Source organism: Anolis sagrei, chromosome 3 (genome assembly GCF_037176765.1).
Source record: "Anolis sagrei isolate rAnoSag1 chromosome 3, rAnoSag1.mat, whole genome shotgun sequence".
Lineage (NCBI taxonomy): Eukaryota > Metazoa > Chordata > Lepidosauria > Squamata > Dactyloidae > Anolis > Anolis sagrei.
The window spans coordinates 167,452,112-167,476,133 of record NC_090023.1 but is presented as its reverse complement, the minus strand read 5'-3'; the positions used below and the strand labels follow the sequence as shown (position 1 = coordinate 167,476,133).

General features: G+C 42.0%; 1 protein-coding gene across 5 annotated transcripts in view; it reads right to left on the bottom strand.

Annotated features, from left to right (window-relative positions):
- Positions 1–23,001, bottom strand: part of LOC132771208 (solute carrier family 22 member 15-like) — a 105,765-nt gene extending 82,764 nt beyond the window's left edge. For 3 of the 5 annotated variants that reach the window (XM_060768924.2, XM_060768923.2, XM_060768925.2), the window contains exon 1: positions 22,765–22,999. In XM_060768924.2, coding sequence (XP_060624907.2) covers positions 22,765–22,848 — 84 coding nt within the window. In that variant the 5' untranslated portion in view covers positions 22,849–22,999. Of the gene's footprint in view, positions 1–22,764 lie in introns of all 5 variants that reach the window. The other 2 variants (XM_067465667.1, XM_067465666.1) reach the window with 2 other exon arrangements.
- Between the last annotated feature and the right edge of the window lie 1,021 nt (positions 23,002–24,022).

Here is a 24,022-nt window from a genome sequence, read left to right as displayed (position 1 = left end):
CATATCTCCTCCCACTCTGACATTTTTATTGGACGTTTTGTGTCCTTAGCCCATTTTACCATATTTTCTTTCACCTGCTATGATTCTGTAGACCATTTTAGTAATTGGTGATATATTTTTCTTATTATTTTTGTATCAGATTGTAGTATCTTGTCCCAGACTGTGTCCTTTGTTTCAAAACCTACTTTATTGTCTATTTTAAAGTTTTCTTTAATTTGCCAGTATTGGAACCATGACAGCGAGGGGTCAATTGATGTTAGTTCTTCTAGTGTTTTTAATTCTGTGTATTGAATATTCGTTTTTAATAATTGTCTGTATGACGGCCATTTTTCTCTGGGCAACTCCCTCATTTGTTCCGCTTCATTGGGGGAGAACCACAATTGCATTTTTGAGTATAGTCTTCCTTTGTACTTATTCCATGTTTGGATAAGCGCTGCTCTTGTAAGATGGTTTTTAAATTTTCTTTCTTTCTTTGCCTTCCCTCTCCAGAGATAGCTGTGCCATCCCTGTATCAAATCAAAGCCTTCTAAGGCTAGTATTTTTCTCTTTTCTAGTAGAGACCAGTCTCTTATCCAAGATAAACTGGCTGCGTTGTAATATAATTGGAGATCTGGGAGTCCCAGGCCGCCTCTCTTCTTATCATCTGTTAAATTTTTATGGCTTATTCTGTGGTTTTTGCCTTTCCAGATAAAGTTTCCTATTTCTTTCTGCCACTTCTGAAACATTGCTTTGGATCTTATTATCAGAAGGGTTTGAAATAGGAAAAGCATATCTGGAAGAATACTCATCTTGATTGTAGCTATTTTCTCCATCAAGGAAAGATTCAGATTTCTCCATGACTTTAATTTTTCTCTTATTGTTGACCATTTTTTTTCATAATACTTCCGGTATGACGGCGGCGCGGCTGTAGCGAAATTCCACCACGGTAGGAAAGAATTTGCAATCCGACCTTAAGCTTCCCCATCCAAACCCCCCAAAAACTGCTCCGTATTCCATCGACAAACCAGGGTCGTGAAGGCAGCCTTGGGGGTCAATTTGGAGGAGTGGGATTGCAGAAGAAGAAGGCTGGGAAGGAAGGAGGTAGAGCGACTGGGTCGCCGCCATTACTAGCCCTTGAGTGCGCTCCCTCCTCGCCTTATTTTTGCAACCACTGGCTTCTACATACCAACTCCACTGCCGTTGACAGGAGCTGAAAATTACTGCCGTTCGAGTGGGCAGGCACGTGCCATCCTTCCGCTCTCTCTGCTCCGCTCCGTCTCGGGACTTGGAGGCGCGGCCTGGCTGGCTTGTTGCCACGGTGCCATTCCTTGATTCCAGGGATGCAGGTTTGCCAGCTCGCTCCCTCACGGCCTCACCGCATTGCTCCACCGCTGCTCTGCTTCCACAGTTGCCTGACGCCCCGACTGGCTTCTCTCAGCCCTGGGAGCTAGAGACCTGGTGAGACCCGAAGACACGGATTGGCTTGGCTTGGCTGTTGCCGCATGGCCATACCTCACTTGCGGGTGTAGCTCAAGTGCTGGATTGCTCGACTGCCTGTGGCGTTACTGCACCTCCATGCTGCTGTTTGCAGTCGCTTTGCAGTCACCTGATTGTCGGGCCAGACCGGCTTCTATTGCTCTAGCCTTTTTGTTCCAGCTCGGCTTTCCACTGTACCGGCCTTTTCAGCTCCAGTCGGCTTTTCACCATCTGGTGTTGCCGCTTGGCTGACTTATTGTTTACCTGGTGTTGGCCTGGCCGGCTTTCCATCGTGCCGGCTGTGTTGTGCTATCGCCCGACTGTGCCAATTTGAGAACTTGGCCGACTTTTCCAGCATACGACTTTTGATTGTGCCGACTGGCCCTCGAGCGCAGCGCCCCCTCGGTGATCTCTTCGGTGATACCTCACGACTTTTCCTCCTAGCCATTGACGCGGTTCCCCTTTGATTGCAGCCGGGGACCGATGCTGAAGGCACTGAGGACTGCCTCAACTCCTGGGGTACATGACCATTTCCTCCCTGATCCACGGCTGATTTGGGTTGTGTTGGCCTGCCGCTATCATATGAGACACCTGTCACCGTGTCTCCGTCTCCATTCCCGGAAGGACTAGTGCTAACCATCTCGCCATCTGAGACGCCTATCATCGCATTTTCCGTCTCCATTCCTGGAAGGACTAGTGTTGACCATCTCACCATCTGAGCTTGTTACCATCCGACTGTTCATTTCCATTTCCAGTTAAGATTGAAGATTAAGAACTGTAGTATAATTGCACTTTAAAATACTGAATTGTGTTGTTAGCCTGCCCAACTTCAGCACTTTAATCCACTGCCTTACAGTGAAGTGAATTGTGCTGCTAACCTGCCCAACTTCAGCACTTTAATTTACTAACTTAACTCTGAAGGGAACCTGTGAATTAACATTGAAGTGAATTTAATATCAAACTGAATTTGTGCTGCTAACCTGCCCAACTTCAGCACTTTAATTTACTGACTTAACAACTGGCAGTTGAATATCAACCCCTCCATGTCACACCTTAACTGGTACTTTAACTGTCTATAAATTTGTGACATCCCGTTGCACTTTAATAGCTATATCTTCTAGCACTTTACACCTGCTGGCACTTTACGAAGTTCTAGTGATACTGTATCAATTATATTACCCATGCTGCTCCCTATCCCCTGGTATCTGCTTAGTGTATTGTTAACGGATTGGGAAAGGGATAAGGGGGGGGGGGGGAGCAGGTTTGAGAAGTTTGGATATAATAGAGCAGGGGGAGGAAATGAATAGAGGGGTGGATTACAGCAAGTGGAAACACTAACAAATTATACAATCAAGTGTGAAGTATGGGTTGAGAGTATGACAGCGGAGTGTGAAATGGAGGAGGGAGGGTGTTCTGACAGCTGAGAGACCCCTATAGAAACCATAATGGGGAGGGGGAGATGCAGGAAAGGGAGACCATTAATTTGGCCTAGGGACTCTGGTAATTTAGTAACCATAAATCGGTCTCCTGACGTGACAAGTCGGTGTACCCAGGATGACGGTCCCTCTGGATTGAAGGTGGTGCTGTTGAACGCCAGATCTGTCAACGGAAAAACAACTTTCATCCAAGACTTAATCCTGGATGAGCGGGCAGATCTGGCGTGCATTATGGAGACCTGGTTGGACGAAGCGGGAGGTGTAAATTTGACCCAGCTCTGCCCACCAGGGTTCTTCGTGCAGCACCAACCAAGATCCGGAGGTGGCAGGGTTGCGGTGGTCTATAGAAATACTATCCCTCTTACCAGGGGCCTCATCCCGCAGTCAACCAATTTTGAATGTGTCCATCTGAGAGTGGGTGACTGGGATAGAATAGGGATTCTGTTAGTGTACCGCCCACCTCGCTGCACTATGGTCTCCCTACCTGAGCTAGCAGGGGTGGTCTCGAGCTTGGCATTGGAGTTCCAACGGCTTCTTGTGCTGGGGGATTTCAATGTATACGCCGAGACTACCCTAGTAGGAACGGCTCAGGACTTCATGTCGTTCATGGCAACCATGGGGCTGTCCCAACGGGTATCTGGCAGTGCAATTGATTGATTACTGGAATATGGATTAATGGACAATGAGATCGGATGCTGATTCTATTGATGAGACGTGATGGATTGTTATTTTGCTGTATTGTTGTATTGATGTTTTGATGTTAATTAATTGATATTACTGTTTTAAATGACTAATGATTTTGTATTGTGTTGTTGATACTGGTTGTTAACTGCTCTGAGTCGCCTGAAGGCCAAGAAAAACGGTATACAAGTGAAGTAAATAATAAATAAATAAATATTTTTCAATAAGTGTTGGTTGCTTGCTGTAATTAGTATCCCTAGATATTTTGTCTTTTTAAAAATATCTTTATTAAAGTTTTTCATAAAATATACCAGTGTAATAAAATCATCATAGAAGATGAGAGAGCAGGGAAAAGAGGGAAAAGAAGAAAAAAAAAACCATTAAAAAAAACCATACCAAATTTTTAAAAAAAGGCTTAGAGAAAGAAAGCTTGGCTTCCTGGTATCTTTCAAAAGTCTTCTATGTGGTCTTCTTTTAATATTTCTTTATTTCTTTACCTTTTTTGTTTCCTTCTTTCTCTCTTCTTATTGAGTTACTGTCTCTATTTGTTCCTTTCAAATCACAATTTCTTTTTCTTTCTTTCTTAAATATTCGGTAACTTCTTTCCAGTCTGTTTCTTTTCTTCTTATTTCTTTATTTTTCAATAGTAGGAATGTAAGCCTATCCAGTTTTCTAATTTCTAACATCTGTATTATCCAGTCTTCCTCTTTTGGTATCTCTTCCTGTTTCGATTTTCTGGCAAAGCACATTCTTGCAGCAGTTAGGGCTAAGAATAGAATTTTATCTTTATCTTTTTCCAAATTCGTATCGTATATTCCTAATAAAAATAGCTCTGGTTTCAGTGGTACTTGCATCTTTAACATATTTTGAATTACTTTTTGTATTATCGTCCAATATTCTTTTGCTTTATCGCAAGTCCACCACATGTGGTAATATGAACCTTCTTTTTTTCCCTACATTTCCAACATGCCGTGCTTGTATTGTTATATATTTTTCCCAAATTTTTCAGGGTCAAATACCACCTTTGTGAAATTTTGACCCAATTTTCTTTCAAATCCGATGCATAAGCGAACTTTAGCCTTCTCTTCCAGACTTCCTCACATTCTTCTTTTCTTATCTTTCTTCGTATATTTCTGTTCCACCTTTTCATGTATTTTTTTCTCTTCTTTTGGTTCCATATACCATTCTAATAATTTCTTGTATATCTTTGTTATTAATTTCTTCTCTGTTTCCATAATTTTGTCCCAAAATTCTTTTCTTTGTGTAAAACCTAATTTTTTATCTAATTTGTATTTCTCTTTAATCTGCCAATATTGCAGTCAGGTTATTTTCTTATTCATGTTGCTCTTTTATTACCAATTCTCCTTGTTTGTTTTTCAGTATTTCTTTATAGACTGGTCAATCATTTCACCACATGCATCTCCTCTGTCCCGCCTCTAAGGGGGATATCCATTGTGGTGTTTTACTATACATTTTTGTCTTATATTTCTCCCATACTTTGTCTTATTTTTCTCCCTAGATATTTTGTCTTTGTTACTATTTTTATCCCTGTCTTTTCTTGTAGTCCTTTTTTTCTTTCTTTGCACATATTTTTGGTGATAATTTGCATTTTTCTTTGTTTATTTTAAATCCCGCTACTTCACCGAATTCATTAATTTCTTGAAACCAGTTATTTATTTCATTTATTGGATCTTGTATAATGCAGACTACATCATCTGCGAAAGTGCGGATTTTTTAGGAGTATTTTTTTGGTTTCAATCCTTTTAATTCTGTATTTTTTCTTATGTTAGATAACAAAACTTCTAAAGTTAAAATAAAAAGTAAAGGAGAGAGGGGACAACCCTGTCTTGTCCCTTTCTGAATTGGGATGCTGGTAGATTGTTGGCCGTTTATGGAAATTTTTGCTGTTTGATATGAGTAAATTGCCTTAATTGCATTCATATATTGAAATCCAATATCCATTTCTTTTAAGACTGAAGTGATGAACTGCCAGTTTACATTATCGAATGCCTTTTTGGCATCTAGAAACATTAGTGCTACCTTTCTCCGTTTATTCTTTTCGTAGTATTCGATGACATTTATTATTGTTCTTATGTTGCCTCTTATTTGACGTTTCGGGAGAAAACCCGCTTGTTTTTCTTCTATTCTTGAGGATAGTAGCTCCTTTAGTCTTACAGATAGGATGCTGGAGAAAATTTTGTAGTCAACATTGAGTAATGAAATGGGTCTGTAGTTTTTAACATGGGTACTGTCGGTATTTTCTTTATATATCGAGATTGTTGCTGCTTTCCATGTCTCCGGTATTGTCCTTTCTTGCATTACTTTATTCATAACCTTCTGAAGTGGTGGGATCAAAATTTCTGAGAATGTTTTCTAGAATAGTGTGGTGAAGCCATCTGGGCCCGGGGCTTTATTGGGTGGCATATTCTTTATTGCTTTATTTATTTCCTCATGTGAAATTTTTCGATTTAACTTTTCTCTCTGTTCTTCAGTCAATCTCTCAATATCTTGTGCCCCTGGGTATTGTGATATTTTTTCTCTTGGAATATTATCTGATTTGAATAGATTAGTATAATAACCTTCAAATTGTTTTATAATATCTTTTGTATTATAATAGCTTTCCCCACCTTCTTCTATTTTCGAAATAAGTCTGGATTGTTTTTTAATGGCAATTTTTCTTGCTAGCCATCTTATTCGCGTTTTCGAAATATTGTTGTTTAGCAAATTTAAGGTTTTTTTTCCATTTCCCCTATTTGTAGTGTGTTCAATTGTTTCCTTAATATTTCTAAATGTTGGAAATTCTTGGTATTCTGTGTGTTTAATTTAACTTGTGTTTCCCAGTCTTGTATTTCTTTTGTCAGCATATTGTATTCCTGGTTTCTAATTCTCTTCTTCCTTGCTGCTTGTTCTATGAGATGGCCTTTCATGAACGCTTTGCTAGCGTCCCAGATAGTATTTATTGGGGTCTCCTTTTCTAAATTAAATTTAAAGATTTCTCTTAAACTGACTTTGTTTCTATCTTGGTCTTGAGGGTCTTTTATTATCATAGATTCCAGTTAAATCCTCATGTCTTTCCCTGGCATTCTCGCAGAATTATTTCCATTGGGGCATGGTCAGAGTGTGTTATGGGGAGTATTTTGGAATTGGTCACATTAGTTAAGATTGTTTTAGTTCCCCAAATCATGTCGATGCATGACCATGATTTATGCCTGTTGGAGAAAAAGGTATAATCTTTCTCTTTATCGTGGCCATGCGTCCATATGTCAAAAAGGTCCAGATCTTCTTTTAGTTGTGTGAATTTCTTGGGTAGTAATCCTGATGTACTTTGTTTTGTCTTTCCTTTGTTGCTGGATCTATCTTTTGTTATATCTAAGACCCCATTAAAGTCCCCCATTATTAATAAGTCATCGAATTCTTGCTCTTCTATGTTCTTTCTTAATTTTTCGATAAATTTACTTTTGGTGTCATTGGGGGCATATATGTTACATAATAGTACATTCTTACCTTCTAGGTCAATCTTTATTTCCAATATACTTCCTTCCTGGTCTTTAAAGGCCAGGCTTGGTAAAAGTTTTTCATTTATGCATGTGACTAGACCTTTCTTTTTTTGGGTCCTGATGCATAGAAGAATTTACCCAGGGATTTTTGCTCTAAGTGAGGGGTGTGTTTATGTGTGTTTCCTGTAGGGAAATCACATCGTATTTTCCTTTTTAAGGTGGTGCCAAATTTTATTCCTTTTATTTGGGCAATTTAGCCCATCAACATTATTTGAATATATTTTAATTTTCCAATCCATTTTCTTCTTACAAATCTCCCCCTGATTCTCTATTCCCTTTGTCCATATTAGAATGTAGTGTATAGTTTTCTCGTGATTTTTCCTTTGGACTTTCTCTTCTTTTTTCCTGGTTTTTCAAATCTTTTTGGGAAAATTTTCTCAATGCGACCCCCTTATTGTTTTGTGTTTGAGATATTATCTTCCTCTTTCTCTGGATCTTGATTCTCTTTATTTTCTTTTTAAAGAAACTTTTCCCAGAATGATTTTGCTTTTACCTCCGATGTTAGCAAGTATTTGGATTCCTTCCACGATACCATTAACTCTTCTCTCCTTTCCCATTTAAATCTAATATTTCTTTTCTTTAGTTCATCCATCAAGAAGTAGTATTTACGTCTTCTTGCTATTGTTGATGAGGGGATTTCTTTTAGAATCGTTATTTTATTTCCTTTATAATACATTGGTGAAGTTGCATTTACTTTTAATATTTCATCCCGTACATTTTTCCTTGTTAGACACACAATTACATCTCTTGGAGTTTTGGAGCACTTCGAGTAATGTGATTGAATCCTGAAAATTAGATCTAAATTTAAATCTGTATTTTCTGTGCACTTGTTTAAGCTGTGGGATATCATCCCTGTAATCATTTCTCTGATGTTTTCGTTGTCTGTCTCTATTACGTTTCTAAAGCGTAACTGGTGTTCTTTCTCTTTTCTCTCCAAAGTCTCCTGTTGGATCTTTGTTGAGATAGTTATATCTTCTAAATACTTGATTTTTTTCATCATGCTTTGGTTTTTAATAGGGACATTTTCCCTCATTAGGTCTCTATTTGCTTGTTTTAATTTCTCTATATCCTCTTTCATTACTTTCATCTCCTCTTTTAAGACTGTTCTTTCATTTCCTTTTTTATCCTCCACATTTCTTCCTTGATTGTCTTGTTTTGCATGTCCTGATTGTCTTGTATTTTTAGTACATTTGTCTGTAGTTTCAGAATTTCTCTCATAATAACTTTGATACTAAGTTCTTCTGGTAGTGAATATTTTCTTCCAATCTCTGTCGTTCTTCTTTCCTTGTCTTTGTCTTTCTCCATTTTTCCCTTTTGTGATGACATTTTCAAGTTGTAAATTTTAAATATGTTCTGGTAGTCTTTCTCTCTTATCTGGTCACCTCAGTTTTTTATTATTAATTTATTATTATTGCTATTAATTTTTTATTCTTTCTTTTCTTTACTCTAATAGAGTTAGGGTTATAAATTATAGCTTATATGTCCAGACTTTAATCTATTTTCCTCTCTTTATGGAGAGTAGTTCATGATTTCTAATAATTTAATTCCACATACATACAATTCATAATCCTTTGTGACATGTATTAGCATTTCATAACATTTCAAAACATTTCATCAAATTCATCAGATTATCCAACAGTCTCACATAATCCAGTAATCCACTACAGTTCATAAAGATAGTCCGTTACGCTCTATAGCCAGTTCATAGGAGAGTTATTGCAAATTTAATAAACCACTTAATTTGTTCTTGTTTGATTTTACCTTAAAAATCTGCCTTCTCTTTCTCTTCTCCGATCACTTTCCTCTCTCCTTCGAGCCCTTCGAACCTTGCGATACGTCATTTCCTCTTCCTGTCTCCCATAGTTCTCCCTTCTCTCCCGCTAGCTACTATCGCTCCTCCCCTAGGGTCTCTCCCCAGGGAGGGAGAAAGAACTCTTGTCTGTGTGAGCTAGGTGTGAATATTGTAATTAGCCATCTTGATTAGCATTGTAATGCCTTGCAGATCAAAGCCTGACAAGCTTTATGCCTGGGGGAATCCTTTTGTTAGAAAGTGTTAGCAGGCCTTGATTGCTTCATGTCTGAAATTCCTGAGTGTTGTTCTTTATTTACTGCCCTGATTTTTTAAAATACTGGTAGCCAGATTTTGTTCATTTTTATGGTTTCTTCCTTTCTGTTGAAATTGTCCACATGCTTGTGAATTACAGACCTGGACCAAACTTGGCACACAGAACTCCAATGACCAGCAGAAAATACTGGAGGAGGTTGGGAGGAATTGACAGTGATGTATGGGAGATGTAGTTCACTTACATCCGGAAAGCACTGTGAACCCAAACAACTATGGATCTGGACCAAACTTGGCACTAATAATATACCCATACTTATACTCAATATGGAGTTTGAGGAAAACATTTGGGAGTTGCAGTTAATGGGATTTATAGTTCCTCTGTCATCAAAAAGAATTCTGAACTCCAGCAACCATGAAATTGAACAAACTTGGCATACAGAACTCCCATGACTGACAGAAAATACTGGAGAGGCTTGGGGAAAATAGATCTTGGCATTTGGATGTTACTGGAATGTATAGTTCCCTTGCAATCAAAAAGCTTATGATAGGTTCTCTTGTTCTTTCTGCTAACAACAATAGAAATTCAAGCTTGTGGCAGGTTCTACCATCCTTTCTGCCTCAAATTATAATACTAATACTAATAACAACAACAACAACAACAACAACAGTAAGTCAAGCTTACGGCAGGTTCTCCCATTCTTTCGGCCCCATATAATAATACTAGCCTACCAGTGTGACTGCATTTCCTTCTACGAACCCACACAATCTCTTCGATCTTCCAGAGAGGCCCTCCTCTCGCTCCCACCTCCATCGCAAATACAACTGGTGGGGACGAGGGAGAGGTCTTTCTCTGTAGTGGCCCCTTGGCTCTGGAATTCGCTCCCCAGAGATATTAGGCAAGCCCCCAATCTGGCAATCTTCAGGAGGAGCCTGAAAACTTGGCTCTTCCAATGTGCCTTCAATGATTGATTACATGATAATCTCTGATCAAACTCTACATAAAATGCTCTCAGAAGCACTTTATTTTCTTGTTGTGCAATTAAATCCTACCTCATCCCCCGGAGCCCCTCCCTGATATTGCTCTATCTCCCAGTGTTTTAAAATTTTAATCCCTGAATTTGGCCCTGCCCATGGTGATCATTTTTAATGTTGTAATGTTTTGATTTTATATTGTTGTGTCGCTCATATACATTGGTTTTGTATTTTAGGTTTTTTTCTGATTTTCTGTTGTGTTTTTATGTTATATTGTGTAAGATGCCCCGAGTCCCCTTGGGGAGATGGTGGCAGGGTATAAATAAAGTTGTTGTTGTTGTTGTTGTTGTTATTATTACAACAGTAAATCATGCTTATGGCAGGTTTTCCCATCCTTTCTGCCCCATATAATAATACTAATACTAATAATGATAAGAACAACAACAACAATAACCAACAACAGTAAGTCAAGCTTATGGCAGGTTCTCCTGTCCTTTCTGCCCCATATAATAATACTAATAATAATAATAACAACAACAACAACCAACAACAGTAAGTCAAGTTTATGGCAGGTTCCCGCATCCTTTCTGCCCCATATAATAATAATAATAATAATAATAATAATAATAATAATAATAATAATAATATAACAACAACAACAACAGTAAGTCAAGCTTATGGCAGGTTCTCCCATCCATTCTGTCCCATATAATACTAATACTACTAATAATACTAGTAGTCTCCTGGATTCACTGGATGGGTTTGGTGGACACTGACCTTGAGTTTTAGAGTTGTAGTTAACTTACATCCAGAGAGAACTGTGGACTCAAACAATGAGGGATCTGGACCAAATTTGATATACATACCTGATACCCCAAAATTTGGATACTGGTGGGGTCGGGAAGCTCTTGAAGGCAGAGGGAAAGGAACCGTGCTGCTGCTACTGCTCTCTCCCCCATGGGTGAAGTGGGTGAGGATGAGGAGGTCTGAATGGAGGGAGAGGGCGGCGAGGCGCAGAGGCCCCACAGAGGGAAGGGAGGGAGGAAGGAAGGAAGGGAGGATTGAGGAAAGGAGAAAGGGGAAGGGAGGGAAAAGACGGAAGAGGCAGGCAGATCCTGCAAAGGGGGAGGGAGGTGCCTCCAAGGATAAGCTTTTCAGGTGCTGAGGGGCCGAGAGGAGGAGGAAAGGGAGGAGGAGGAAGAGGATGAATGGGAGGAATTGCTGTTTTTGTGTGGCTCTTTTGACCTGAGGCTCCAGAAAAGCTGGCCATTCCAGGAGGAGGGGGAGAGGCCGAAGGAGGTGGTGGCAACCCCTCAGAAACAGCTGAACAAACCCCATGGGAGTCGTGACCCCCAGGTTGAGAAACGCTGGGTTAAACCCTTGTGCCAGCAGGATCGTTAACCGAAAGGTCAGTGGTTCAAATCCAGGACGCAGGGTGAGCTCCCGTCTGTCAGTTCCAGCTTCTCAGACGAAGACATGAGAGAAGCCTCCCACAAGATGGTAAAACATCTGGGTGTCCCCTGGGCAACATCTTTGCAGACGGTGAGTTTCTCAAGTCGCTCCTGATACACACACACACACACACACACACACACAAACCCCACAAAAAATAATGGTCTGGAAAACATTAAAACATTAGCCCTTAGAATCATAGAATCATAGAGTTGAAAGAGACCTTGTAGCCCAGTGGTTCTCAACCTGGGGTCCCCAGATATTTTGGCCTACAACTTCCAGAAATCTCAGCCAGTTTACCAGCTGTTAGGATTTCTTGGAGTTGAATGCCAAAAACATTTGGGGACCCCAGGTTGAGAACCACTGTTGTAGGCCATCCAGTCCAACCCACTGCCAAGAAGCAGGAATATTGCATACAATGCACCCCTGACAGATGGCCATTCAGCCTCTGCTTAAAAGCCTCCAAAGAAGGAGCCTCCACCACACTCCAGGGCAGAGAGTTCCACTGCTGAACAGCTCTCACAGTTAGGAAGTTCTTCCTAACGTTCAGGTGGAATCTCCTTTCCTGGAGTTTGAAGCCATTGTTTCGCGTCCTAGTCTCCAGGGCAGCAAAAAACAAGCTTGCTCCCACTTCCCTATGAATTTCCCTCACATGTTTGTACTTGGCCATCATGTCTTCTCCTAGCCTTCTCTTCTGAAGGCTAAACATGCCCAGCTCTTTAAGTTGCTCCTCATAGGCTTGTCCTCCAGACCCTTGATTATTTTAGTCGACCTCCTCTGGACACGTTCCAGCTTGTTGACATCTTCCTTCAATTGCGGTGTCCAGAATTAGACACAGTATTCCAGGTGTGGTCTGACCAAGGTAGAATAGAGGGACAGCATGGCTTCGCTGGATCTAGACACTATATTCCTATTTATGCAGGCCAAAATCCCATTGGCTTTTTTGCTGCTGCATGACATTTTTTGCTCATTTAACTTATTACTCTCGAGGCCCCCAGTCTGTATCTTTGCATTTTATTTTTTATTTTTTCTACCTAAATGGAGTGCATTTGTCACTGTTGAACTTCATTTTGCTTGCTTTGGCCCATCTCCCCAATCTGTCAACATCGTTTTGAATTCTGCTCCTGTCTTCTGGGTTACTGGCTGGACCTCCTAATTGGGTGCCATCTCCAATGGCTTCTAACCCTTCATCCAAGTCATTAATAAAGATGTTGAACAGGACCGGGCCCAGGACGGAACCCTGCAGCACTCCGCTTGTCACTTCTTTCCAGGATGAAGAGGAAGCATTGGTGAGCACCCTCTGGGTTCATTTGCTTAATCAATTAGAGATCCACCTAACGTAGTTTTGCCTAGCCCACATTGGACTAGTTTGTTTGCCAGAAGGTCATGGGGGACCTTGTTGAAGGCTTAATGAAATACAGATATGCTACATTCATGGCGTTCCCTGCATCTACCCATTTTTAACTCTATTGAAAAAAGAACCAACCTGGACACAGCATATTATTTGAGAACACCGAAATAATGGACCACTCCAACAACCACTATATCAGACTACACAGAGAAGCCACTGAAATCCACAAGTATGTAGACAATTTCAACAGAAAGGAGGAAAGCATGAAAATGAACAAAATCTGGCTTCCAGTATTAAAAAAAAACTCTAAAATTAGAACAGCACAACAACAGAGAGGAAACAAACAAGAACATCTAATCACCTCTCAACAAAGGATTGCTCCAGGCACTGCCACGCAATCAAATGCTAATCAAGGTGATCAGTTGAAACATTCACACCTAGCTCCAACAGACAAGAGTCCTTTGTCCCACCCTGGTCATTCCACAGATACATAAATCCTTTTTCCTAGTTTACCTCTGAGGATGCTTGCCATTGATGCAGGCAAAACGTCAGGAGAAAATGCCTCATTACCTCTGAGGATGCTTGCCATAGATCTCATTACCTCTGAGGATGCTTGCCATAGATGCAGGCAAAACGTCAGGAGAAAATGCCTTTAAAACATGGCCATATAGCCCGAAAAAACCTACAACAACCCAGAAATCAGATTAGTCTGGCATGAAGAGCTTTATTACCCTCATTTTCCAACCTGTAAATAACAAAACATACATAACAAAATCTGAAAAAAAATCTGTTCCTGGTTTGAATGTGTTATTTCCTGTTTAATTGCACAGTACTTACTTTGTAAGTTGTTGTTATACTCCAGAAACTTTATTTTTATGACTGCTACAGACTGGGTTGAATTGGTTGAAACTCTATGAGATATTCATTGAAAAGCTATAGTAAAACGTACTGCAGGTTATCCTGCAAAAGTTTTTGCAGTTTTTTATGATAGAACCAATTAGGAAATGACAATTACTGTCATATTACTGTACATTTCTCCTTAGTTACAAGTTTTAGGAAATCCAGTGCAAGGCAATGACAAATATCTTTTACAAACTGAGTTTTGAATTTAATCCCTACTGCCAAATGAACTGCCAAACCTTGCTATTACCATCCATATTAAAACCAAATAAGGAGGAGGTTGACCCAAACTCATATAGACCAATGACACTATGCAATGTGGATTATAATGTTTTTACAAAAAATAAGGTCAATATGGACCCCTGTGACCCCCACGAATGAAGGGCCTGGACCAAACTTAGGACACAAAACCCCCCATGACATACTGGAGAGGTTTGGGGAACTGACCCACCCACATGGGAGTTGTCATTCACCATGCGTCCAGATAACTCTGAACCCCACCAATGATAGATCTGGACCAAACATGGCACACAGAACCCTGGTGACCAACAGAACATACTAGAGGTGTTTGTAGGGGGACCAACCCACATGCATGAGAGTTGTAGTTCACCCTGCACACAAAGCGCTCTGAACTCCATCAATAATGGATCTGGACCAAACTTGGCACACAGATCCAACATGGCCAACCGTGAAGACTGGCAGGTTTTGGGTGTGTTTGTCCTCGGCATATGGGAGTTGACCCACAATTCTGGGAATTGTAGTTCACCCACATCATTATGTATTTTTTAATGGGAGCATTCATAAAAAAAAACTAAATCAAAGACTGGCTTTTGCCTAATAAATAGTGTTACTAATTAAATAAATGATATTACCTACAGTAACACCCCAAAACAAACAATGCCTTTTTCAAATAACCCGGGCACTGCCGGGTACCCAAGCTAGTCTAAATAATATAGTTAAACTAAACTACTATCAATTATGGGAAAAATAAGTTAGCAAATGCTTAACAGGAAACAATGGAATTGGGATGTCACAACCAGGATAAAGGTTTGTAAAATAAAGTTTTTACCCAAGGTATTGTTCCTTTTTAAATATTTTAAAATATTGTTTAAAATCCTTTTATTGTTCCATGTAATACTCCATCCAAAATAATAAATAAATGAGACAACTCAATTAAATGTTGGATAGTAGGGGCTAACAAGAATAGAATCTCTAACTGTTCATTCGTTCAGTCGTCTCCGACTCTTCGTGACCTCATGGACCAACCCACGCCAGAGCTCCCTGTCGGCCGTCACCACCCCCAGCTCCTTCAAGGTCAGTCCAGTCACTTCAAGGATGCCATCCATTCATCTTGCCCTTGGTCGGCCCCTCTTCCTTTTGCCTTCCACTTTCCCCAGCATCATTGTCTTCTCTAGGCTTTGCTGTCTCCTCATGATGTGGCCAAAGTACTTCAACTTTGTCTCTAGTATCCTTCCCTCCAGTGAGCAGTCGGGCTTTATTTCCTGGAGGATGGACTGGTTGGATCTTCTCACAGTCCAAGGCACTCTCAGAACTTTCCTCCAACACCACAGTTCAAAAGCATCTATCTTCCTTCGCTCAGCCTTCCCTAAGGTCCAGCTCTCACATCCGTAGGTGACTACAGGGAATACCATGGCTTTGACTAGGCAGATCTTTGTTGCCAGTCTGATGTCTCTACTCTTTACTATTTTTTCGAGACTGGACATTGCTCTCCTCCCAAGAAGTAAGCGTCTTCTGATTTCCTGGCCACAGTCTGCATCTGCAGTAATCTTTGCACCTAGAAATACAAAGTCTGTCACGGCCTCCACATTTTCTCCCTCTATTTTCCAGTTGTCAATCATTCTTGTTGCCATAATCTTGGTTTTTTTTATGTTTAGCTGCAACCCGGCTTTTGCGCTTTCTTCTTTCACCTTGGTTAGAAGGCTCCTCAGCTCCTCCTCGCTTTCGGCCACCAGAGTGGTGTCATCTGCATATCTGAGGTTGTTAATGTTTCTTCCAGCAATTTTCACCCCAGCTTTGCATTCATCAAGCACCGCACATCGCATGATGTGTTCTGCATACAAGTTAAAAAGGTTGGGTGAGAGTATGCAGCCTTGCCGTACACCTTTCCCAATCTTGAACCAGTCTGCTGTTCCGTGGTCAGTTCTGACTGTTGCTACTTGGTCCTTGTACAGATTCCTCAGGAGAGAGACAAGGTGGCTTGGTATGCCCATCCCACCAAGAACTTGCCACAATTTATTATGATCCACACAGTAAAAGGCTTTAGAATAGTCAATGAAGCAGAAATAGATGTTTTTCTGAAACTCCTTGCCTTTCTCCATTATCCAGCGGATAGTGGCAATCTGGTCTCTCGTTCCTCTGCCTTTTCTAAACCCAGCTTGAACATCTGGCAACTCTCGCTCCATGTATTGCTGGAGTCTTCCTTGCAGGATCTTGAGCATTACCTTACTGGCATGAGAAATAAGGGCCACTGTACGGAAGTTTGAGCAGTCTTTCGCATTTCCCTTTTTTGGTATGGGGATATAAGTTGATTTTTTCCAGTCTGATGGCCATTTTTGTGTTTTCCATATTTGCTGGCATATGGCATGCATCACCTTGACAGCATCATCTTTTAAGATTTTAAACAGTTCAGCTGGGATCCCGTCATCTCCTGCTGCCTTGTTGTTAGCAATGCTTCTTAAGGCCCATTCAACCTCACTCCTCAGAATGTCTGGTTCTAATTCATTCACCACACCGTCAAAACTATCCTCGATATTATTATCCTTCCTATACAGATCGTCTGTATAGTCTCGCCACCTTCTCTTGATCTCTTCAGCTTCTGTTAGGACCCTGCCATCTTTGTTTTTGTCCATGCCAATTTTTGCCTGAAATTTACCTCCAATGTTTCTAATTTTCTGGAAGAGGTCTCTTGTCCTTCCTATTCTGTTGTCTTCTTCCACTTCCATGCATTGCTTATTTAAAAATAGTTCCTTATCTCTTCTGGATAACCTTTGGAATTGTGCATTTAACTGGGCATATCTCCCCTTATCACTGTTTCCTTTTGCTTTCCTCCTTTCTTGGGCTACTTCCAGTGTCTCAGCAGACAACCATTTTGCCTTCTTGGTTTTCTTTTTCTTTGGGACGTACTTTGTTGCCGCCTCCTGAACAATGTCGCGGACTTCTGTCCATAGTTCTTCTGGGACTCTGTTTACTAAATCTAGTCCTTCAAATCTGTTCTTCACTTCCACTGTATATTCGCTAGGAATGTTAGTGAGATCATATCTAACTGGTCTGTGTATTTTTCCTGATCTCTTTAGTTTTATTCTAAATTGAGCAATAAGAAGTTCGTGATCTGAACTACAGTCAGCCCCAGGTCTTGTTTTCACCAACTGGATGGATGTCCGCTGCCTTTGGCTGCAAAGGATGTAGTCAATCTGATTTCGGTGCTGACCATTTGGTGAAGTCCATGTATAAAGCCGTCTTTTAGGTTGTTGGAAGAGAGTGTTTGTTATACACAGCGAGTTTTTTTGAGTTATTTTGAGGCATTCCAATTAGTGAAATTATTAGTATTGGATTTGGATGAGTCAAAAAGATGGGCAAGATTGGAGAAATAAATCAGTGGGTGGGAACACTGTTCATGTATTAAAGAAAAGTTAGATAAAGTAGACCACTGATTTCAACAATGCAATGCTGGAAAAAATGGCAAACTACCGTATATTTCCGATAAATAAAATAGATCTGCTTCCAACAGGACTAATAGATAATTTTAAAAATCAGATATTTGGGAAATTGATAAATAATATGAAACATAATAGAATAACAAAAAATGGCAAGTTATTACACCGATGGATGAATTTTAAAAAGGGAGTTAAAGAATAAGTGTGGAGAAAGAAACTGGCTATTATGGCATGGAATCAGAGGATAATAAAATGGAAAAGAAAGGAAAGCCCAGAAGCAGACTTAGACCAAATTTTAAAATGGAAATTTGATAAGGAGAAAGGAATTGGGGATATATATATATATATATATATATATATATATATGAACATGAAACACATTTTAATTGAGATATGGAAAAACAAATTAAATTGGAAGGAGAATGATATTGAGAATTCGATGAGAGCAATTAAGAAAACACTTAAGGATTAAGGAAACACAAAATGGTATCAAACCCCACACCAAATGGCCCAGATTAAACAAGAAACAATTATTTACCCAACAAATTGAAGGTAATGGGAGGAATAAAGACCAGATTTAAATTGCAAAATATATGATTGAAGCCATCCAAGCCACAATAAAATGTAATCAACAGATTGTGTTATTTAGGGTAAAAAATAATAACATATTGTTGTATACAGTGTTCCGTCACTTATTGCAGGGGTTACATTCCAGGACCTTCCCTCCTCACCCTCTTTACCTCCTTCACCCTCTTTACCTTCCTCCTCGTCGCCACCTGGGCCTCTTGACGCCACTTGGGCCCTGCAATTGGAGAGGCGGCAGAGGTGTCGTGGGGCCCCGACAGTGGCGAGGAGGAAAAAGAGGAAGGTAAAGAGGGTGAGGAGAGAAGAAGATGCCATTTACAGATCTGGCATTTAACAGCACCGCTCTTAATTTAGAGGGACCGCCATCCTGGGTACTCATTTTAACCGTAGGAGCCCCCAGTGACACATTGGGTTAAACCCTTGTGCCGGCAGGACTGAAGACCGAGAGGTCAGAGCTTTGAATCCAGGGATAGTGCGGATGAGCTCCCTCTGTCAGCTCCAGCTCCCCATGCGGGGACATGAGAGAAGCCTCCCACAAGGATGGTAAAACATCAAAACATTCAGGCATCCCCCGGGCAATGTTGTTGCAGCCAACAAATTCTCTCACACTAGAAGCGACTTGCAGTTTCTCAAAAAAAGTTTAGCCATGTCAGAAGAGCATTTTGGAACTAGATTAAATTAATTGTTTAGGTCTACTTTTCGCATATCTCCTCCTCTCAGATATAACTTTTATGGGGGAATCTCACCCACTAGAACTCCCTCCTCCTCCAGCATGCTCCCCTCCCCCGTCCTCAGCCCATGGCTTAATAGTGGTTTTTTCATTTAGTTCTTCATTATTAGCTGGCTTTATTCCCCACTCTTTCCCTCTTCAGTTCCCTCCAGTCTCCTCCAACCCCCTCCAAGTACATAAAGTGCAAGCAAAAGTGCTAAGTGCAAGGGGTTATGGGTCAGCATAAGTGAGTAGATCTTAGAGTCTGTAAAGTGCAAGGCAGGCTATATAACACAGTCTGTGGGTAAGTTCTTCGAATAAAGTGCAAGCAGTGAGATCAAGTTTTAGTAGTGCAAATAGCTTAATGTTAGCAATGGTATTTGATGGTAACAGCCACAATGTCCTTTATTAAGGGTCCCCAAATAAGATGATAAAATAAGTGATGGTGGAGTTGGGATTAAAACCTGGCTATGAGGCTAGTCAGAGAAGGGGAAAAATACTGGAAAATGCCCTCAGCAGCAGTAAAATGGCAATGGCGGGCAAAGAAGAAGCAATTCCTGTTGGTTTGGCCGGAGCCAAGGAACCCGTGGTACTCGCCGGCATCCCTTGAGCAGCAGATGACCTCACAATGTTCTCAACAAGTCACGCCCTCCCCTCAACTCTAGTTGCAGCAATAGAGTCTCTTCATATCCTTCAAAACAGCCTGCACCAAGATGGACGCAATCCAGCTGATGATAGAGTAGAAGGCACTGTAGTGGAGGCATTGTAGTAGAGGTCTCACATGATGTTCAGAGATTGAAGCAGCCCAGCACAGCCTTCATCCGGTGGCGAGCCTAACAGCGAAGGACGAAGTGGGGCAGATAAAGCAGGTGGTGCAGATGGAGCCTAGAGCAGCCAGCAACACTGACTGCTTCGTGGACAATGGAGCCTGGAGCGGCTAGCAATGCTGACTGTCTTGTGAAACCGGCCTCCACTGATCCATGGAATGGGCAGTGTATATCAGTCAGCCTTTCAAGGAGGATTCCCAAAGGCAGCAACAGAAGAGCTGGCTGGAGATGTTTCTGGCCTCTTCTGCAACAGCACAGCAGACTACTCAGCCCTGCCAGGCCTTGTGGACTCAGGCTTTATAGTTACACCCTCCTTGGAAGTGCTGAGTCACACCCAGATGAAAAGGGCCTGGGGCTGCAGTCTACTCACAAGGAGTTCCAAAGGCAGGAACAGAAGGGCTGGCTGGAGATGTTTCTTCTGAAGCAGTACATCAGGCTCCTCAACTCTGCCAGGCTTGTAATCAGTTTTCGATATTATCTTTTAGATGGCTAAGGTTAGTATTGTATTGTTTTGTTATCTGTATGGAGAAATTAATAATTTTTTTTAAAAAAAACCAAACTCTGCCAGGCTTATACTGCCGAGGTCGAGTCCAGTTGCTGCTGCTGCCACTGCCGCCGCCTCCTGTTGTGCCTTCTCTCGTCCAGATGTGGCAGGGTTAAGTCTCTTCTAACTCTATTATTCTATGATTGTATGATTCTAAGAAGAGGAGGAGCATTTCCCACATGTTTACCCTGTAGATTTGTCTTCCTTTTCTTCTTCCTATGTGTCTGTGTGCCATGTGTGTGCTAGATCCGGAGGATAGGTGATATTGCGGAGACAGGGACATGGGAGACAGGGTGTGCTCCTCCTCCTGTTCCTGCATGCCATGTGTGTCTGCTTTGCCCAGGCAAAGGAAGGAATTACAATGACACTTCAAATCCTGTTGTTTCATCTGTATGCACCATGAGTAAGCACACTCTACTGTTTCTACTACTACTGGTTTTTTTTAATAGCAATAATTTTTGTCAAATTTTCTGGGATGATCTGATTTAGGAGGAAGTCCATGGGGTGACATCACTGGTTGTGAAGAGAAAAATTCATCAGGTGTTTCACTTCCAGTAACAAGCAATGGCTGGAGTAATCCCCTCTTCCACACAACCATGAATTATACAGGAGTCCTCTCCAGTTTCAACTCTGGCAACCTTAGACCATGATATCATATTGCAAGAACTACTTTCTTCTGTCCTCTTGCTGCCATTCAGCTCAGTTGTAATGATCCCACTTCTTGAATACTCAAATGTCATGCAGGATGGTGCTGGTTTTGGTCCCCTTCAATCAACGTTCTTCTAAACAAACCCATGCTTTTGACTGCCCAGACTTAGGCCCATCTATACTGCTATATAAAATACAGATTATCTGCTTTGAATTGGATTATATGAGTCTACACTGCCATATAATCCAGCTCAAAGCAGATATTCTGGATTTTTATGGCAGTGTAGGAGCCTTAGAGTGCATCTGCACTGTAGAATTAATGTAGTCTGACACCTTTTAAACTGCCATGGCTCAATGCGATAGAATCATGAGAGCTGGTGTTTGTTTTAGTGTCTTCAGCTTTCTCTACCAAAGAGTGCTGGTGCCACAACAAACTACAAATCCCACCACTCCATAGCATTGAGTCATAGGAGTAAAGTGGTGTTGAGTTGCATTAATTCTACAGTGTAGGTGCAGCCTTAGTAGGCTGTCGTTGAAAAGGCACTCCCCTAAACTAATAGGAAATCTCAAAATATGTTTAATTAAGTTTCTGAACTGGATTATATGGCAGTGTAGACTCGTGTAAACAGGAATCAGATACTGGATTATAAGGCAGTGTAGATCTAGCCCTTGTTGTTGTTCATTCGTTCAGTCATCTCCGACTCTTCGTGACCTCATGGACCAGCCCACGCCAGAGCTCCCTGTCAGCCGTCACCACCCCCAGCTCCTTCAAGGTCAGTTCAGTCACTTCAAGGATGCCATCCATCCATCCATCTTGCCCTTGGTCAGCCCCTCTTCCTTTTGCCTTCCACTTTCCCCAGCATCATTGTCTTCTCTAGGCTTTGCTGTCTCCTCATGATGTGGCCAAAGTACTTCAACTTTGTCTCTAGTATCCTTCCCTCCAATGAGCAGTCGGGCTTTATTTCCTGGAGGATGGACTGGTTGGATCTTCTCGTAGTCCAAGGCACTCTCAGAACTTTCCTCCAACACCACAGGTCAAAAGCATCTATCTTCCTTCGCTCAGCCTTTCCTAAGGTCCAGCTCTCACATCCGTAGGTGACTACAGGGAATACCATGGCTTTGACTAGGCGGATCTTTGTTGCCAGTCTGATTTCTCTACTCTTTACTATTGGATCTAGCCCTAGTCACATTATAATTTTCAGGAAAGGCATGAGCTCATAGGAAAAAACAATGACGTGGCACAGAAACACTCCATATGTTAGTTAAACCTTATAAAGGAGGGAATGGTTTGAATTGGAAATCAAGGGCGCATTTAAACTATGGAATTAATGTAGTTTGACGCCACTTTAACTGCCAGGGCGGAATGCGATGGAATCATGGGATCTGCACTTTGGAGAGGTGCCAGCCCTCTGGCAGAGAAGGCTAAAGGAAAACCACGTAAAGCGAGAAGTCCCATGATTCCACAGCATGGGAGTTAAAGGGGATGTCACGACTGCATTCATTCTGAAGTGTAGATGCAATCTTGAAAGGACCAAAAAAGGGCCTCCTCCTACATATTTCCTGTCCGGCTTCTATTTCCTTCCCACGCCGGAGAAGCGAGAGGGTTCCCTGGAGCCCTTCCTTTCCATGTGCTGGACCCCATCGTCGCCAGGCAGCGGGGATTCTGGGGGCCCAATGCCATGGAGGGGAAGTGGGGAGGGGGAGAGCGTGACCCTGGAAAGGCCAAGCAAGTTTCCACGTCGCCTAGGCAACGGGAGCGAGATTTGGCCCCGCCTACTTCTGCGCGAAAGTTGGCTCCTCCCACCAAGCGTCGAAAAAGGAAGCGCGCGGTGGGGAGGAAGGGATAGAGAGGAGGAAGGGGCCCAACAATTGGGCGAAAGGAAGGGGTGTGCTGGGCTGTGCTCCCACCTGCAGCAGCACCAGGAACGCGGTGAGCCTCTTCTGGCTGGGGCCGAATTCCCCCACCATCCCGAAAGCTTCGTCGAGGTCCATGGTTCCGACAGGCCCCTTCGCAGTAGCAGCATCCCATCAGCCCGAGTCTACGTGGCGGGGCTGAGAGCGAAACGCGGCTGTTGGGAAGAGCGGTCTCTGCTGACGAAACGCCGGCGAGGCCTCGGAGGGGGCGGGGTTTGGCGGCTGCCACTTCACTCCGCAGCCACGCCCTTCCCCGCCTTAGGGCCGAGCGGGGGGGGGGGCTTCCCTGCTCAGCGCATGCGCACCATGCGCGATTTGGGTGGTTTATAAAGAAAGTGTGTATTGCCTAATTCAGGGGTCCTCAAACTTTTTAAACAGAGGGCCAGGTCACAGTCCCTCAAACTGTTGGAGGAACGGATTATAATTTGAAAAAAAGCATGAATGAATTCCTATGCACATTACACATATCTTATTTGTAGTGAAAAAACACTTTAAAACAATACAATAATTAAATCGCAGACCAATTTTAACAAATATAATCTTATTAGTATTTCAGTGGGAAGTGTGGGCCTGCTTTTGGCTGATGAGATAGGATTGTTGTTGTGTGCTTTCAAGTCATTTCAGACTTAGGTTGACCCTGAGCGAGGGCCAGGTAAATGACCTTGGAAGGCCGCATCCGGCACCCGGGCCTTAGTTTGTGGACCCCTGGTCTAATTAATGAACTGGGAGGTTCATTGGGACTTAGGGTTCCTGAATTTTGTTTTTCAAGGAAGCAACAAGTATCTTCTCCCCACGTGGTTTTGCCTCTAACCATGAGGGCCGACTTCCAGTCCACGTGGACTAAAACAGTGGCAGTAAAGATCGCAACACTAGGTTTCCCCAAGGACAATGGCTAAGCATGATATGGGACCAAGCCAAGCATCTCAGTGAATCCTGAACATAGAGCACCAATTGGACCTGAAGCCATTAGATACCTCCCTGCCTCCATGGCATAACAAACAGACCTGGAGGTGGGTTGTTGTAGGTTTTTTCAGGCTATATGGCCATGTTCTAGAGGCATTTTCTCCTGACGTTTTGCCAGCATCTATGGCAAGCATCCTCAGAGTTGACAATAGACCTGGAGGTGCCCAAACACCGAAGGGCTTTTATCCTGGCAAGGTGCCATGTTCTCCCATCAGCTTATTGGAAGAGAGGTATCGAAAGATCCCCTTCAAGGAGAGACTCTGGCCCTGTGAATGTGGACACGTAGAAA